The sequence below is a fragment of the Cavia porcellus genome, unplaced genomic scaffold, assembly GCF_034190915.1.
Source record: "Cavia porcellus strain 051 isolate PalLab524CR breed Dunkin Hartley unplaced genomic scaffold, mCavPor4.1 scaffold_32, whole genome shotgun sequence".
NCBI classification, from domain to species: domain Eukaryota; kingdom Metazoa; phylum Chordata; class Mammalia; order Rodentia; family Caviidae; genus Cavia; species Cavia porcellus.
In genome coordinates this window covers 20104980-20121169 of record NW_026947515.1, presented here as the reverse complement: position 1 = coordinate 20121169, position 16190 = coordinate 20104980, and the positions used below count along the sequence as shown (strand labels likewise).

Sequence of the window (16190 nt, the reverse complement as noted above, 5' to 3'; positions counted from 1 at the left end):
GTATTTCCGTTAAGGTAGCTCCTGAGTTTCGTGGACCCCTACCCAAGCCCCTATGACCCTAGGCATTCACAACCCAGACAACATAGCACTCAAAAATGCATAGTTGTGCAGGTTGTATACTCTATAAGACTCATTCTAGCTATTACATGATATATTAGATATATTTATTATTTTACTGAAAAATATTATTTTACTGAAAAAAATTCAGTATTGGAGTATCTAATGTTGATGCCATAGAAGGGTGATTTTAATAGTTATTATGACAACTGTCCAGCAGATGGCAGTAAAATGTCTTATTCTACTGAAATTGCCTATTAAAATTTTATGATATCCAGTATTCTTGAGGACATTCTCTGATTAGTTGACACTATCAATAAGGCCAGCACTGGGATCCAGATTCTGGGACACAGGGCTGGGGTGGTAACCCTGTGGCCTGTTAGGCTCCTGGCATAGATAGAACTTTGGGCTGAGTTTGGACCCCCACAGGTATCGCTGCCTGGTGGCCCTCAAGCACAACCTACCAGCTAACGGGGACATGTGTGTGTCAGTGCTGAGCCGCCTGTGTACAGTCATGCCAAACATGTACCGAGTTGGGGTTAGTAAGGTGAGTTCAGTCCCATGTTCAGTCCCTGGAGACCCCAAGTGTACAGGCCCTGAACTATATAGGCTTGGGAGTCAGAAGGGTCCCCCCTAAGGATTTCTGTCCCAGCCAGGAGTGGTGGCACATGTACCATCCCAGCTATTCAGGAGGCCAAGGCAGAAGGATCACAGGTTCCAGCCCAGCTTGGACACTTAACAAGACCTTCTCTCAAAATCAAATTTTTAAAACGGGCTGAGGATGTTTAGCTCAGTGTTCTCTGTATCATCAAAGTTAAAATAAGATTTGTGTCCTGGAAACCATCCCACTGGGCTGGCCACGTGGAATCCTTTCCCTCCCTGGGCACCAGCCTCCTTTCTTTCACCTCCCTGAACTCAGCCCTCCCTGCAGTCCAGCTCCTGGCAGCTACCCTGCCCTGTCTCCATGAACCTCTGAGTGGGAGGTTCAGCCTCCTGGCTCTTACCCACCTCGTACCTGCTTTCTGTCCCCAGCTGTTCCTTAAGGAACATCTGCACCAGCTGTTGGAAAGCATGCGGGAGCACGTCCTGAACCTGGCAGCCCTCACATTGCAGCGCCACCTCCGTGGCTTCTTCATCCAGCGGCGTTTTCGCTCTCTGCGCCGTAAGATCATCCTGCTGCAGAGCCGAGCGCGTGGCTACCTTGCCAGGTGGGGCTCAAAGAAAGCAGGACTCCCTGGGACCCTGTGCTCAGGCTTGGGAGAGGCCATGCTGAAACTCAAGCAGTGAGCTTCTTGTGGAAAGAGGACCCTCTGCAGGAAGAATGATTCGATTCTCAATGTTTCTGCTTTTGGGTGTCCTTTTACCCACTGCCAGGCCCTCTTAACTCAGTGGGAGTCCATTCAGCAAGGGTCCCAGAGTGAGATGTGGGCACTGGCTCCCAGACACAATTGGCAGAGGCACCACTGCCCCTTGGGCACCCTGTCACCTTTGGTTAAACTCCCCGGTCCCCAGGCAACGCTACCAGCAGATGAGAAGGAGCCTGATTAAGTTCCGAGCCCTGGTACACATGTACATGGACCACCGGCGCTACCTCAAGGTACAGGGCCTGAGTGCAGGGGTCTATGGTAGGGGAGGTACTCGCTCCCAATGGAAAAGACTTTTGACTTCAGATAATCTTGGGCTCCAGTCCCCACTCTGCCACGTAAAGCAGTGTAGTCTTGGTCCCTCTGTGGCCTCAACTTCCCATCTTCCCCTTGAGGTTGGTGCAGAGAGTCAGTTGGGATGTGGTATGGGGAAGACTGGCCTGGAACTGGGGTTGGGGGTCTGTGGGAATTGGACACAGTCACAGCTTGGTCACCTGAGCATCCCTGGCTATGGTCTGGCTCTGACCTTGGGATTAGACCCAGCCCATTGTCACATTAACGAACTGCCAGGAAGACAAATGCCATTCCCAAGTCATGGAGGGACTACATAGCTTTTACTCAAGGTTTTGTCACATGATGGAAAGGGACATTGTTTGCATGATGCTCGCTGCTTAGAGCTCCCAGAGTCCTCCCGTGTGTCTTTTCCCAAAGTCTTGCTCGTTGTCTGCTCCTCTCTCTCTCTTTCTCATTTCCCCTTCCTGCTTCTCTGGCCACCTCGGCCAGCTCTGCTCCTCTCTGAAAGGAGGAGTGGCCTTCAGGCTGCAGCTGCACAAAGTTGCCCCTCCTATGCCAGCCACTCTGTGAGCCTGGCCTGCCCTGCCTGGGCCGCCAGCGTCTCTGCCTGCCATCCTGCCCTGACCATCTGCTCTCCTGCAGCTGAGGGCAGAACGCAGGCGCCGGGTGGAGGAGGTGCGGCTGCGGGAGCAGGAGGTGGGTGCAGCTCTGGGTGGCAGCAGGGGACAGGGAGGGAGACTGCCAGGTGGGAGTGTAGCAGGCTATTCCCTCATTATCTGCTGTTCCCCAGGAGCTGAGCAAGCGGGAAGTGGTGGCCGTGGGACACCTGGAGGTCCCAGCCGAGCTGGCTGTGCTCTTGCAAGCAGTGGCAGGTATGTTAGCTCTGGACAATAGGGAAGGGAATGCGGGTGAGGGTGAAGTTACCTCATGCCTCACTCTCTATAGGCCTCAGGCTGCCCAAGGTCCCTCAAGTGGCCCCTATGCGGACACCCCGGCTCCAGACTGAACCCCGAGTCACACTGCCCCTAGATATCAACAACTACCCCATGGCCAAGTTTGTCCGGTGCTACTTCAAGGTAAGGTCTGGTATTGGCCAAGGTGCCCTGGCCAGTGGGCACAGACCACAGTCAGAACTGACATCATTCTTGAGCTGGGAGTATGGCTCAGGGATAGAGTCCTTGAGTTTCATGCTCAGGAGTACAAAAATTAGAAGAAAAAAGATAGGATATGGCCCTCCCCTGGGGGTGTGTTTCCATGGTGCAGAGTATGGATCATTGGCATCTGGGATGCCGGGGCCTGAGTGTAGGAAGGCCTTGGGACTCAGGTAGTGCCTTACCCCTCAGGCTGGCCTGCAGAAATGGAAGGACTTGGAGAGCTGTGGAACCTGTCCTGCTCTCATTTCCTGCCCTCAAGCTCCCAGGTGGTGGATCCTTCTGCCTCTATCACAACTCACTGAGGCCGCTGCCTGCTCTTGTCCACCCTGTGACCCCATCCACACACTGCAGACAGGAGCCTGCCTTCTGGACAGATGCACCCTGGCACAGTGCTTGTCAGTCCCTGTACTACCTCCTTACGTCCCTGTTTTTTGCCCTCAGGAGCCTGCTTTCGGGATGCTGACAGCGCCCTTGAAGACACCCCTCATGCGGCTGCCAGCTGAACACCATGCAGAGGCTGTGAATGTCTTCAAGCTGGTATGGGCTCCTGGCCGTGAGGCCCCAGGCGCTGTCCTCTTAGGCCCTCCATGAACCCAATTCATGAGCTTCCCTGGGGATTGCAGTCCCTACCTCATGCTTGCTAGGCAGGTGCTGTGCTGCTGAGCTATATCCCTGGTCCCCACTTCTCTTTGGAGAAGAGACTTTTATGTCTGTAAAAGGATCTGTCTTCACTTTTAATGGTCTTCCTTCTCCCAGTCATCTTCCTAGAAAAACAGATGCCTCGGGTTGAGTCTTTCCGGAGCCTTCCAGCAACATAAATGTGTCCTCTTCTCAAGGACATTTCAGTCTGGGGAAGGGCATCCCCTGAGACTAACCAGTAACCACCAGCCTGTGCAGTGGGAGGCACAGAGGTGGGGAGTGAAGTTGGGGTCCCTAACTCAGCCTTGGACAGTGCCATAGAAGGATTCCTGGAGGAAGGCATTTGAGCTAAAGGGGAATTTGCCTGCAGGGAGAGTGAGGCAGGCACAGAGAAAAGAGGAAATTAGTGTGGTCAGTTGAGAGCATCTTAACTTTCCCCATAGCTGGCGTGAACTGTTTAGTCATTTGGCATAGAATATGACAGCCATGTTATGAGGGACTCATATGGGTGGGGTGGCCCATAGGAGAAGCAGGACAGGGATGCCTGTTGAAGGATGGGGATCTGGCAGGAACAGCTCTCTGAGAGGCCCACAGGAGTCTTGTTTGTGACCTAGATCCTGCGTTTCATGGGTGACCCCCACCTGCATGGTGCCCAGGAGAACATCTTTGGGAACTATATCGTGCAGAAGGGACTAGTGGTGCCTGAGCTACGGGACGAGATCCTAGCCCAGCTGGCCAACCAGGTGTGGCACAATCACAATGCTCACAATGCTGTACGTGGCTGGCTGCTCCTGGCCGCCTGCCTCAGCTGCTTTGCTCCGTCTTCACGCCTTGACAAGTTTCTCCTCAAGTGAGTTGGCCTGGTGGGGCCAGGTGAGGATGGATTTGAGGTGCAAAGTCTCTGGGAGAAGGCACAGGGCAGACATGAACCAAAAATGGCACTTGGTCTCCACTGGGCCCAGAGCAAGAGCCGCAGGCTTCATTGTAGAGGGAAGGAGTCAGGGCAGACAGGATGAAGGGCTTCCAAAACCTAGAGAGGACAAGACCAGACATGGGGATTGGGAAAGGTGGTGACCTACCAAGTCGTGGGGGCAAGGAGCATAGACATTGGGCTTTAACATTCTGGGTTCAAATCCCAGCTTATCCTTGGAAGGGCTCTGTGATCCTAGGCAAGTTACTTAACCTCTCTGAGTCTCAATTTCTTCCCATGTAAAATGAGGGTAATGATGGTACCTACTTCATAGGCTATTGTGAGAATGAAATGAATGAACATACATGCAGTGCCCAAAGCAGAGACAGGGCATGTGGTAAGTACCACGTGGGCATAGCTATGATGAGGATGCTGTGATGATGTTACCCTGCTACTGGGTGAGAAGTATGACCCCAAGGAAAGCGTTCAGGCCAGCCTAGGTGTAGATTCCAGCTCTGAAACTTACCAGCTGAGTGGCCCAGGGCCAGTCACTGCCCTTCTCTGAACTTGCTTCTCCTGCAAATTGTGGATAGTAACAGGATCCCACTAGCAGGGTAGCTGTGTTCAGAGCTTCACTCAGGCCAATGCACAGTAGATGGTCATTGCTTGACCAAGCTCATGACTGTGGTAACTACAGCAGCAGTGTAGGGTCACTGCCTACCTTCTGATGGGCTTGGCCCTGGATTCCCTCCCTAGCTGCTCCAGGCCTGCCCTACAGCTGCTCCTGGCAGAGGCAGGGGCAGAGAAGGCCAAGCACAGCCTGATAGAGAGTGAGCACATGGGTTCCAAGCTGAGCTGAACCATCAGGCCATCTCTTACATAAATGAGAGCATGGTGGTGAGGCCCAGAGAGGACATATGACCACCATATGCTACCTGGTGAAAGAATGGGGGCAGAGTCCTTTAGAGTCCAGTTTTTGCCCACTCTCAGCTGTAGACCCCTACTCTGACAATGTTCTAACAAGTCATAACCCCTTGGCCTATCCCTGGATCTCTATGCCGCCCTGAGATGTATTTCTGGGCTAGATTAAACCTCTTTCAGTTTAGCTATGAACTCTGGGGTATCCAGGGATTTTCATCCCTTCACTCTATCCCAGAGTTCTAGGCTATAACCAAGGACCCTCCCAAACTAACCCAGGCTCACCTTCGAGCTGTGGGCTACCTGGGCTACCTGGGATACTCAGGCTCCAACTCCTACCCATCAGGTTTGTGTCTGATTATGGGCGGAATGGCTTCCAGGCTGTGTGTCAGCACCGTCTCATGCAGGCCATGGGCCAGACCCAACAGCAAGGCTCAGGGGTGGCCCGCACCTTCCCCCTGACCCAGCTTGAGTGGATCACCATCCATGAGAAGGCCAGCATGGCACTGGATGTGAACTGCTTCAATGGTGAGCTGCCCTGTCTCTGCCTTATGGACTGGAGGCAGCAGTAGCTGAGAATGTTCTGGAGCTGGGAAGGGGCTGGAAAGGGCCCACTCAGATGTGACTCTGCAAGAAAGTCAGGTGTAGGGCTGGAGCTGCACTCAGGGGGCGGGGGGCCCTGGCAGTGATGCAAACATAGGCCCCATGATCAGAGTCTGGAAGCCCAGAATAAGCGGTTGGCAGGGAGGCCATCAAGGCTAGACTACAAGTGCCTAGACTGACCCCCATCCCTGTGCTATCCCAGGTGACCAGTTCTCCTGCCCAGTGCACTCCTGGAGCACTGGAGAAGAGATGGCTGGAGACATCTTGAGGCACAGGTTGGCTCCTAGAATGCCCTGCCCAGCACACCATTGTGCCCCTGGGAAGCAGGGAGGGGAGGGGAGGAGGCTGGATTCCTCAGGGGGTTCCAGCCTCCTCATGGCCAGCATCTGACTCACACTCCAAGGTCTCCCAACGAATTGCTTGATGGTTTCATCTCTGTTTCATCCCCCTACCCTGTCACCAGGGGGCTGACTGATGGTTGGCGGGGCTGGACAGTAGCCATGAAGAATGGTGTCCAGTGGGCGGAGCTGGCTGGCCATGACTACGTGCTGGACCTGGTGTCAGACCTGGAGCTCCCCAAGGACTTTCCACGACAGAAGTCCTACTTCATCGTGGGTGCAGAAGGGCCTGTGGCCAGCAGGGGTGGCCCCAGAGTGTAGGTAGCTAACGGTACCCTCGCAGGTCCAGCCTCTCCCAGGCAGAAGGCTTTACCTCCCTGCTGGGAGAGGCTGGATCTAAGGGTCTTCTTCTCCTCCTTCTTCTCTTTCTTCTTCCTCTTCCTCTTCCTCTTCCTTTTCCTCCTCCTCCTCTTCTCCCTCTCCCTCTCCCTCTCTTCCTCTTTCTCCTCCTCCTCTTCTTCTTTTCTTGTTTTAGTTTGTTTTGATTTTTTTTATACCAGTAATCCAACAGGACCTTGTGATTTCTAGGCAGACACTTGTGCCCCTGAGCTATATCCCTGGCCTCTGTTTTTGTTTGTTTTGAGATGGGTATTGCTATATTTTCCAGGCTGGCCTGGAACTTCTGGCCTCCTGCAGTCTTCCTAAGTACCTGGCACCCAGCAGTCCTGAGGATATTTGGAGGTTCTGGGGACGGTGGGTCGCTGTGGGCCAGCTGCTCTGTGTTCCCCTTCCCCACAGGCTGTTTGGGAACAGCTGGGACTCAGATGAAGACACACCTGTTAGGCCCCAGCCTCAGGGCCACGCATCTAAAGTGCCAGACTCAGAGGGTTACTGCAGCCACAGTGAGGACAGTACAAACAGGGAGCCTGAGGCCCAGAGAGGGACGGCAACCCATCAAGGTCAGCACCAGTGGCCACTGTCTCTGGTGGGGATGGAGCGTAGAGGGGACAATAGGGGAGTGGACACTGGCAGGAGAAATGAATGTGATGTCTTTTGTGCACCCTGCACCCAGATTCAGATGACCTTGGAGAGCCCACTGTGCCCCCCAGGGGGTTGGACTGCTACCTGGACAGCCTCTTCAACCCCGTGTTATCCTACGGGGATGTGGTAGGAACAGGGCGGGGCACTGAGTGACAGCAGCTCAGTGTACCCTCCGATTTACGCATACTCATGGTGACATGAAGCTTCAGACAGCCAGGGCCGTGGGATGGTGTGTCCTGTCTGAGTCTCTGCTGGGGAAAGGGAAGAGGATGACGGTCTCCTTGCAGCTAGAAATGCTCCTGGCTGACCCCAGGAGGACCCCCAAAAAGAAGTGTAGGACCCCTTCCCCACCTCTGAGGCAGCCAAGTCTCCATGGGAGTGGGTGACCTTGGTCTCTGGGGCCCCTGAAACTCCCATTTCCTCAATGATCTCTGGCATGATATATAGCCTTCAGCAGGGCACAACTCTTCTTTGAGCCTCAGTCTACCCCTCTGTAAAGGAAGAGATCTGCTGGATTGTGGGGAGGACCAACTGGGGTGCCTTGTGGGTAAACACTGCATAGAGCAGATACTTAGCCAGCAGGAGCTCCCCTCAGAGTGGAGGAACTGGCCAGGTGTCAGGTACCTGTTGCTATGGAGCCTCAGGAGTGCAAACTGAGGCGGTCACTCGAGCTACCTGCTGCCCCCAGGACCTGGAGAAGCCTACAGCCATTGCCTACCGCATGAAAGGAGGCGGCCAGCCTGGCGAATGTGGCAGTCCTGAAGACCCCCTCAAGACAGTCCCAGAACCAAAGCCAAAGCTAAGTCAGTGCCTCCCCAGGGTGGCTCCAGGGAGGGTAGGGGGGACCCACTGACCCTCAGGCACCTACGTGGGCTGAATAAAGGCAGACACAGGCATGGTAGCTGGTGAAGAACAGGGGCTTGCAGTTCTATTTCCTGGCTCATTGTGCCTTCTGCCTGGTTCCCCAGTCCCTGGCCTGGACACCTCCACGCTGGCTCTGCAGCAAGCCTTCATCCACAAACAGGCTGTGCTCCTTGTGAGTCACGCAGGGACTGTGGGGGTGGGAGTGGGTGGTGGATGCCTAGTGAACCCCACCACCTCTCCCCAGGCCCGGGAGATGACCCTGCAAGCCATGGCACTCCAGCAGCAGCCCCTGAGCCCTTCCCTGAGACCCTTGCCCCCAGAGGTGAGCCTGGTATGCCCAAGGTGAGAGGCCCTCAGAGCTGTGAACAGGAGCATTGTGCTGCTCCAAATCATTGTGCCTCTCTGAACTATGGAGCCCCACAGTCCATCTTGGGTGGACAAGGTCCCTGAGAGCAGCTGGTGTGTCCCAGCAGTCCCCCTCATGCCCTGCTCTCTGCAGAAACCCATAGCACCAGAGGCGTGGCCGAAGTGTGTAGGCTCTGGTCCCCCTGCCAAACCTGTGCTCCTGAGGTCCTCTCCAACACCTGTGACTCCAGTCTTTCTGGCCAAGGCCCCAAGACCCCCCACCAAGCCTGTGGCTGCTCCTATTCTAGCTCAGGACCGAGCTTCACCAGAAAGCAGTGAGTGTCCACCACAGTCTGAGGGGCTTCCCAGGATAGATGGGTGTGGCTATGTCCTTGTGGCCTCACTTTCTCCTCCCACCTCTCACCCACAGCATCAGCCTTCCCAGAGCTGGTCCGATACTCCACACTCAACTCAGAACACTTCCCACAGCCCACACAGCAGATCAGAGACATCATCAGGCAGTACCATCAGCCAGTCCGGGGGACCCGCCCTGAGGCCCTTAGGTCAGCAGCACCTGCCCTTCGAGTCACTGGCCTGGGGTCTTTTTTTTTTTTTTTTTGTCTTTTTTTCCTTTTTATCGGTCCCAGGGATCAAACTCACGACTGCCTGCTTGAAAGGCAGGCACTTATGCCGCTGAGCTAAATCCCCAGCCCCTGGCCTGTGGTCTTTCACTGCACCTGAGGATCTCCCTCGAAGGAGAAGAGTTTGTTTATGCCAGTGACCCCAGCAGAGCAGACTACTGTTTTCTCCCTTGTGCAGTGTGACTTCAGACCAGCTTCTGTCCCTCTCTGGATTCTCATTTAAAATGATGGGGGTGATGGTGCAAATTGCCTTGTTGTAGCAAATGTGTAGGGGTAGGATTCTGTCCAATTCACCGTGGTTCCATTACTAGGAAAGATGGTGGGAAAGTGTTCATGAAGCGACCTGACCCTCATGAGGAGGCCCTGATGCTCCTGAAGGAGCAGATGGCTCACCTGGCAGCAGCACCAGGCACTCAGGTGAGGGCAGGGTGGAACAGACAAGGAGGGGATTCTGAGGAGTCTCAGAAACCAGCTTCGTCTGCCAGCCATGGCCTGCAGCTGCCTTCCGTGGGGCCTACCCGTCACCCCCTGAGCACTCTCTTTGGGGTGAGACAGGTGTCCAGAGAGGCGGTGGCCCTGGTGAAGCCAGTGACCAGCGTACCAAAGATGTCCATGGGGCCAACTCCAGGTGAGAGGGGAGGGGGGGTGAGCAGGCAGGTATCCCAGTGTCTGAGTAAGTCTGAGCGCAGGTGAACTTGAGTGTCAGTGGCGTGTGTGTCTGTGTTCCTCAGCCCACGTGTATATATCATGTGAACACTGATACGGTTATACCCACAGTGAAACTGCACTGACTTCAGGCCAGGTCCACCCTAGCCTCCCTTAGTCCTCCTAAGACCCATTTAGGCAGCACCAGTTGTTCCTACAGGTTACATAGTGGGGGCACAGAGAGGTTAAGTGATTTCACCATTACAATTGGACTCCTAACCTCTGCAACCTCTATCTCACAGCAGCCACAGTGATTTTAAAATATAAAAGTTCATTCACATGCATCTGGCAAAGACCCTCCACTGGCTCCTACAGTGAACTCCAAATTCCTCACTGTGGTCTTTGAAATTCTCTTGCATGATCTTTTTTTTTTTGTCTTTTTCATTTTTATCGGTACCGGGGATTGAACTCACAGCCGCCTGCTTGCAAGGCAGGTGCTTATGCCGCTGAGCTAAATCCCCAGCCCCCTGCATGATCTTTCTATGCATCTCAGCATCTTTATCTCCTCTCATCATTCTTTGGGCACATCCTTCTCCTGCCTCAGGGCCTTTGCACTTGCCCTTCCTTCTGCCTACATGCTCTTCCCCACCATCTCTGAGTGCCTGGCCCTTTCTCATTATTGAGGCCTCAGTTCAAATATCATCTTTTCAGAGAGATTTGCTGATACCATCTGCTCTAAAGGATCCTTCCAAACCAGCTCTCCTGCCGACCCTTTCCTGCCTTAACCCTAGAGTACTTCTGCACCAGCTTGTATCACTAAGTCTTGTTTCCATCTGTACCTGCCGTGAGACACTAAAGTCCAGAGCCGGACCCCTGTCTATCATGTTGACCAAGACATTCTCTACTAGGCTTCTAGGAGCTCCCTATGCAGTACTTGTAGAACGAAGGCCTGAGTTATATGAGTGCGTGCACCAGAGCGGATGTCTGGGGATTCATGGTTGCTCCCGGGTTCCCTCCCCGACCCGCCCTACCCCTTCCTGCCTCCTCTCCCCTCACTTCCCCGCTGCTGCCTCCAGCACTGCCTTCAAGGTCGCTGGAACCCGCTGAGGAGCCCGTGCAGACCCGACTGCATCGCCTCATCAACCCTAACTTCTACGGCTACCAGAACGCCCCCTGGCGGATCTTTCTGCGCAAAGAGGTCCCTAGCAAACCCAGACCAGAGCCCGGGAAGGGCCCCTCAGAGATGAAGCATGGCGGGGAGTTGGGGTGCTGGCCCAGGAAAATGGGATGGGTGGTGCTGGAGCGAGGGGCAGAGCCAGAACCCGGGAGGGACCGATGAGGAGTGGGATAGTGTGATCAAGTTGAAGGGGCAGTTGAAAGATACCCACCGAAGCCCTGTCCTGCAGGTGTTTTACCCCAAGGACAACTACAACCACCCTGTGCAGCTAGACCTCCTGTTCCGACAGGTAAAACTTACCTTCTCTTTTTGCTTTACTGTTCCCATAGGGCAATGGGAACGTTGGCTCTGAATTCTGCTTTACCTTCTGGTATGCGGGGTCCTTGAGCTTGGGAAGACCTTATGCCGAGTCTCACACTCCTGTGGACATGATCAGTGAGCCCACAATTCAATTGAACCAGGGTCACAGTCTATCTGAAGTAGATGGGGGCAGGGACATAGTTCAGTGACATGAGTGCCTGCCTGGAAAGTACAAGGTCCTAAGTTTGATTCCCAGTACAAGGGAAAAAAAAAAAAGGAAATTACTTGAATTAGGCAGGGCTCAGAGGTCAAATTCAAACTCCACTGGACACCTAAGAAAACTGAGGCCTGGGAAGGGCACAAAAAATTGCAAAGGTAAGAAGAGAGAGTACCTCTGTAAGTGGAATCTAATTTACACAGAGGATCCAGTTTACACATGATGTCACTGCTGCAAAATGGGATGCCCAATTCCTATGCACCTTAGAATAGTACAGCCTAGTTTCCGGCTAGGGATTTCTCAAATCACAGCGTGTTCCTACAGATTGTGCACGACACACTCTCAGAAGCCTGCCTGCGCATCTCCCAGGATGAGAGGCTCAGGATGAAGGCCCTCTTTGGTATGGTGAGGGTGGAAAGGGATGTTAGTGGGGTTGCTACCCAGAGCCCTGGCCAGCCCTCTCCCAGGAGCCTGGTGCAGACTGGCCCAGCCCACCTACCTCCCAGGTGTGCCCCTCCTTGCTTGCCTGCAGCTCTCACGTAGCCAGGCTACATGGTTGAAGTCAGCACTTCCTGACATGCAGTGTGGTCCCAGCTATCCCATTCATTTCTGGCTTTCTGTATCCCCGTATGGATACTGGTCAGATACTTTCCTGTTGGGTGTCAGTCTCTCTCACTGAGCCCCCTGAGATGCAGGCTGGCAGCGGAGGGAAAGGGAGTCCTGAGCCGGTGACCCCTCTTAGCCCAGAACCAGCTGGACACACAGCAGCCTCTGGTAACGGAGAGTGTGAAGCGTGCTGTGGTGGATACCGCCCGAGACAGCTGGGAGGTCTACTTCTCTCGCCTCTTCCCTGCTACGGTGGGAACTCCTGCCTGCCCCTCCCAGCTCCCCAGGGCATTCAGGACCCAGACTCAGAGACCTTCATGTGACCTTCATCCCCACCCCAGGGCAGTGTGGGAACTGGTGTGCAGATCCTCGCTGTGTCCCACACAGGCATTAAACTCTTGCGGATGGTCAAGAGCAGCCAGGAGGCCAGCGGACAGCTGCATGTCCTGCATGCATACAGGTGATGGGCAGACAAGTGGGAGTCGGGCTGGCAGGAGACTAGGGCACAAACTGACATCAGCATTGCCTCATTTGATCCAAAGCTGCCTACCTGTGATGTACCAATCTCCTAATATGCCCATTTTAGAATTTCGAAAAGTGACACTCAGAAAGAAGTTGTTTATGTCAAGTCACACAGGAAGAAAGTAGTTGAGCTAGGAACCCATTACGCTGTCCTGCCATTCAGAGCACATACCAGACCTGCAAAGCTCACTGTGCAGGGGGCAACTGGGCTATAAACAAGCCGGTCATGAGGCAGCTGGGAAGGAAAGCAGTGCCCTGGCGGTGAGACCTTAGTGGCTGCTCAGACTCCCTTCTCTGTGGGAAGTCTTTTTTGTCCTTTCTGACATGAGATCAGGAAGAACCTTGATAACTAGTTACGTGAAACTTCCTTGCTTTAAAAGATGAAGAGAGATCCATGTGGGCAAAGGGTGATGGGAAGACAGAAGACAGTCATAGAAGGGAGGAAAGTGGTCCCTGGATACCTTGGGAACTAGTATGGGGCTGGGCTTCGGGGGTGGGACAAGACAGAAACAGAATGAACAGGAAAGGTCAGTGCGAGCATTCTCTGGCCGCGGGATCCCACCTTCTTGCCATCTTGCCATCTTCCAGCTTTGCAGACATCCTATTTGTGACCATGCCCTCGCAGAACATGCTAGAGTTCAACCTGGCCAATGAGAAGGTCATCCTCTTCTCGGCACGAGCTCACCAGGTCAAGACCCTAGTGGATGATTTCATTCTGGAGCTGAAGAAGGTCAGGATCCTCCCTCAGATGCACCTCACTGCCCAGTGTGGAAGGGCCCAAAACAAGGCTCTTTTGCCCTGGATCAATCCCAGCCACACCTGTTAAGAAGCGTGAATGCCTGTTTGTATAAACGCCAGGGCTTGTGTCCCTAGGCTTCTGTGTGCCTCGGGCCTTTGCACAGGCTGTGCCTTCTACCTGGGATGCTCTTCCTATTCTTACTGAGGAAGTGCTCCCTCCTCTGATGTGATGGGGAGAGTGGGAAAAGCCAGGCAGGAAAGATGAACCTCTGAGAAGAGGATGAGAGGACAACATCTCCTCACCCTGGCCCTGGCTGATCCAGGACTCTGACTATGTGGTCGCCGTGAGAAATTTCCTGCCTGAGGATCCAGCACTGCTGGCCTTCCACAAGGGTGACATCATTCACCTGCAGCCCCTGCAGCCACCTCGAGTGGGTCAGCACCATGGACTGGGGCAGCGATGTGTAGGGGAGGATGGGGGAGGCAGGGCCTTCGTGGCAGATGCTGACATGAGCTGCCCCACAGGGTACAGTGCTGGCTGTGTGGTCCGCAAGAAGGTGGTGTACCTGGAAGAGCTACAGAAAAGAGGCCCTGACTTTGGTGGGTAACCCTAGGTGGCCTCAAACCTGGAACTCTAAATAGAGTTTCATGCACTCCCACTGCAGATGCCTGAAGAGGGTTTCTAAGTGCCCCAAAGCAGTCCTCCCTGGCTAGGTTTTTTAAGGTCCATACTGAGCATGGTAGTGTCCAGTGGTAGCCATACAGCCAGCCCTCTGCCTGCAAGTGTGGCTGAGGGGTGTCTGTAGGCCTCAGTGTTTTCATGTTTACGGCTTAGACGCTTCCTTGTTGTCTTTGCATGTCCTGAGAGTTCTCAGAGCTACTTTGCCCATTTGCTCCACCTCCCACTATGGTCCTGCGGCCCAACCTCTTCCTTTACCTGAGCCTGCTTCCTCATCTGTACGCTCACTGTATAAATGCTGGATATATAGTTTGGTGGTGGCACAGCTGATAGCATGTCCTCGTTACAGAGCTCTAGGGAGAGCTCCCAGAAGTACCTGATTGTCCCTCTTTTTCTCAAGAAAAGACCTTCCATTTGAGCTCGACCCTTTTTCCCACCTGCTAGGCTGGCGATTCGGGACGATCCATGGGCGCGTGGGCCGCTTCCCTTCTGATCTAGTGCAGCCTGCTGCTGCCCCTGACTTCCTGCAGCTGCCAGCTGAGCCAGGCCGGGGCCGTGCTGCAGCCGTGGCTGCTGCAGTGGCCTCTACAGCTGCTGCACAGGAGGTGGGCCGCAGGAGAGAGGTGAGACCAGTGGTGGGACTAGGCTACAAGGCGTAAGGAAGGGTAGCCTGACCGCAGTGGTAGAAAGCAGTCAGGTCAGCCCCAAACATGACCAGACCTGGAATAGGGCCAGCAAGCTGTGACCCATGAGATATGACCGGGGGTGTTTGGAAGTGGGTCCAACTGAGGTGGGGTCAGTTGGTTGTAAACAGAGAGAAGGACCAGCATCAGCCCCGGCCAGTCAGTGGGTGAAATCAACCTGAGTGGGGCTGAGCCCGGTGAGTGGGGCAGGGCAGGCCTGGGCAGTGGAGCTGTCCGGGGTGGAATCAATGCAAATAATGGAGTAAAGGGTGGTATCACCTTGACAATACAGCCACCCCATGCAGGGGCTGGCCTGGTGAAAACAAGGTTTATAGGGGCAGAAGACAGGTCAGTCAGAACTGGTGGTTGTGCAGGCTTGAAAGGGTGAGGCCAAGTGGACACCGGTGGTTCAGATGTCTGGATGGGTGAATGAGTGAGCAGCTAGGGGGAGCCTGGGCTCAATCAGTGAGAATTTGCCTTCAATCATCTTTGACTGGAGGGCAAAGTAGGATGTATGGCTGGACAGGCCTTCCTAGCTCTGCTTTTCATGCAGGGTCCTCCAGTAAGGGCCCGTTCTGCTGACCGTGGAGAGGATGCCCTGGAGTTTTCATCATACACCATGCTTGAGTTTGCCCAGAAGTATTTCCGAGACCCTCAGAGGCAGCCCCAGTGAGTAGCGGTCCCATCCCTGTTCTCCACATCAAGGAAGACTCCTCTGAGTGTCTTATTGCTGTCCAAATCTGCAGGTGGGGCGGGTGGGGTGAGAGAGCACCGAGGAGTGAGGTCTGCTCAGCCTGAGCCCCGGGGTGTCTTCTTGCTGGACCAACCTGACAGGTGGAGCAAGAACATTCCCACTTAGAAAAGATGTTGCTAAAAACAGCGAGGCAAGGCTGGTCAATAGCATCCCCTTCCTGTTGCAGGGATGGTCTCAGACCGAAATGCAAGGAGGGCCGGGAGTCCAGAACCTTGGAGGACATGCTTTGCTTCAGCAAGGTCTCTCGTCCCGGGCTTCAGTTCCACTGTCTGTAAAGCGGTGATACAGACACCCCCTCCCCTACCCCAGAGCAAACAAGCTTGACCTCAGTGAGACTCTCCAGCTCTGCACCTGAGGAGCCAGGATTCTTCCCAGGGGCAGCATCTGTCCCCAGCGTCAGGCCCGGCTCCCCTTTTGTGGCACGGGCTTAGTAGTATGACGCAGCCTTTTTCTATCTTGACCGTCCCTCCATTGTAACACAGCTGCTTCCTTCTCACACAGACCCCACTCCAGGATTCCCTCATTGAGCTCAGTGACAGCAGCCTCAACAAGATGGCCACGGACATGTTCCTAGGTATGAGGGCAGGGATGCAGTCATCCTTCTAGGAGATGCCACTGTGTGATCCCTGCTTGCCACCTGCTTGAGGTTTCTGGTCCTCAGATTGTTTCCCTGTCCCAGCCCAGACTTGGGATGCATTGAA

General features: G+C 54.3%; 1 protein-coding gene across 1 annotated transcript in view; it reads left to right on the top strand.

Moving 5' to 3' along the window:
• Positions 1 to 16190, top strand: part of Myo15a (myosin XVA) — a 60918-nt gene that overhangs the window by 28693 nt on the left and 16035 nt on the right. The window contains exons 22-53 of the mRNA XM_063242160.1: positions 487 to 604; positions 1090 to 1265; positions 1570 to 1654; positions 2358 to 2411; positions 2506 to 2587; positions 2661 to 2791; positions 3311 to 3406; positions 4123 to 4358; positions 5683 to 5864; positions 6142 to 6214; positions 6403 to 6594; positions 7076 to 7236; positions 7350 to 7444; positions 8007 to 8121; positions 8287 to 8354; positions 8427 to 8504; positions 8682 to 8862; positions 8958 to 9090; positions 9480 to 9585; positions 9724 to 9796; positions 10890 to 11011; positions 11220 to 11279; positions 11832 to 11907; positions 12250 to 12365; positions 12455 to 12573; positions 13224 to 13365; positions 13697 to 13808; positions 13899 to 13973; positions 14497 to 14675; positions 15289 to 15404; positions 15656 to 15728; positions 15991 to 16063. Coding sequence (XP_063098230.1) covers positions 487 to 604; positions 1090 to 1265; positions 1570 to 1654; positions 2358 to 2411; positions 2506 to 2587; positions 2661 to 2791; positions 3311 to 3406; positions 4123 to 4358; positions 5683 to 5864; positions 6142 to 6214; positions 6403 to 6594; positions 7076 to 7236; positions 7350 to 7444; positions 8007 to 8121; positions 8287 to 8354; positions 8427 to 8504; positions 8682 to 8862; positions 8958 to 9090; positions 9480 to 9585; positions 9724 to 9796; positions 10890 to 11011; positions 11220 to 11279; positions 11832 to 11907; positions 12250 to 12365; positions 12455 to 12573; positions 13224 to 13365; positions 13697 to 13808; positions 13899 to 13973; positions 14497 to 14675; positions 15289 to 15404; positions 15656 to 15728; positions 15991 to 16063 — 3698 coding nt within the window. The remainder of the gene's footprint in view (positions 1 to 486; positions 605 to 1089; positions 1266 to 1569; positions 1655 to 2357; positions 2412 to 2505; positions 2588 to 2660; positions 2792 to 3310; positions 3407 to 4122; positions 4359 to 5682; positions 5865 to 6141; positions 6215 to 6402; positions 6595 to 7075; positions 7237 to 7349; positions 7445 to 8006; positions 8122 to 8286; positions 8355 to 8426; positions 8505 to 8681; positions 8863 to 8957; positions 9091 to 9479; positions 9586 to 9723; positions 9797 to 10889; positions 11012 to 11219; positions 11280 to 11831; positions 11908 to 12249; positions 12366 to 12454; positions 12574 to 13223; positions 13366 to 13696; positions 13809 to 13898; positions 13974 to 14496; positions 14676 to 15288; positions 15405 to 15655; positions 15729 to 15990; positions 16064 to 16190) is intronic.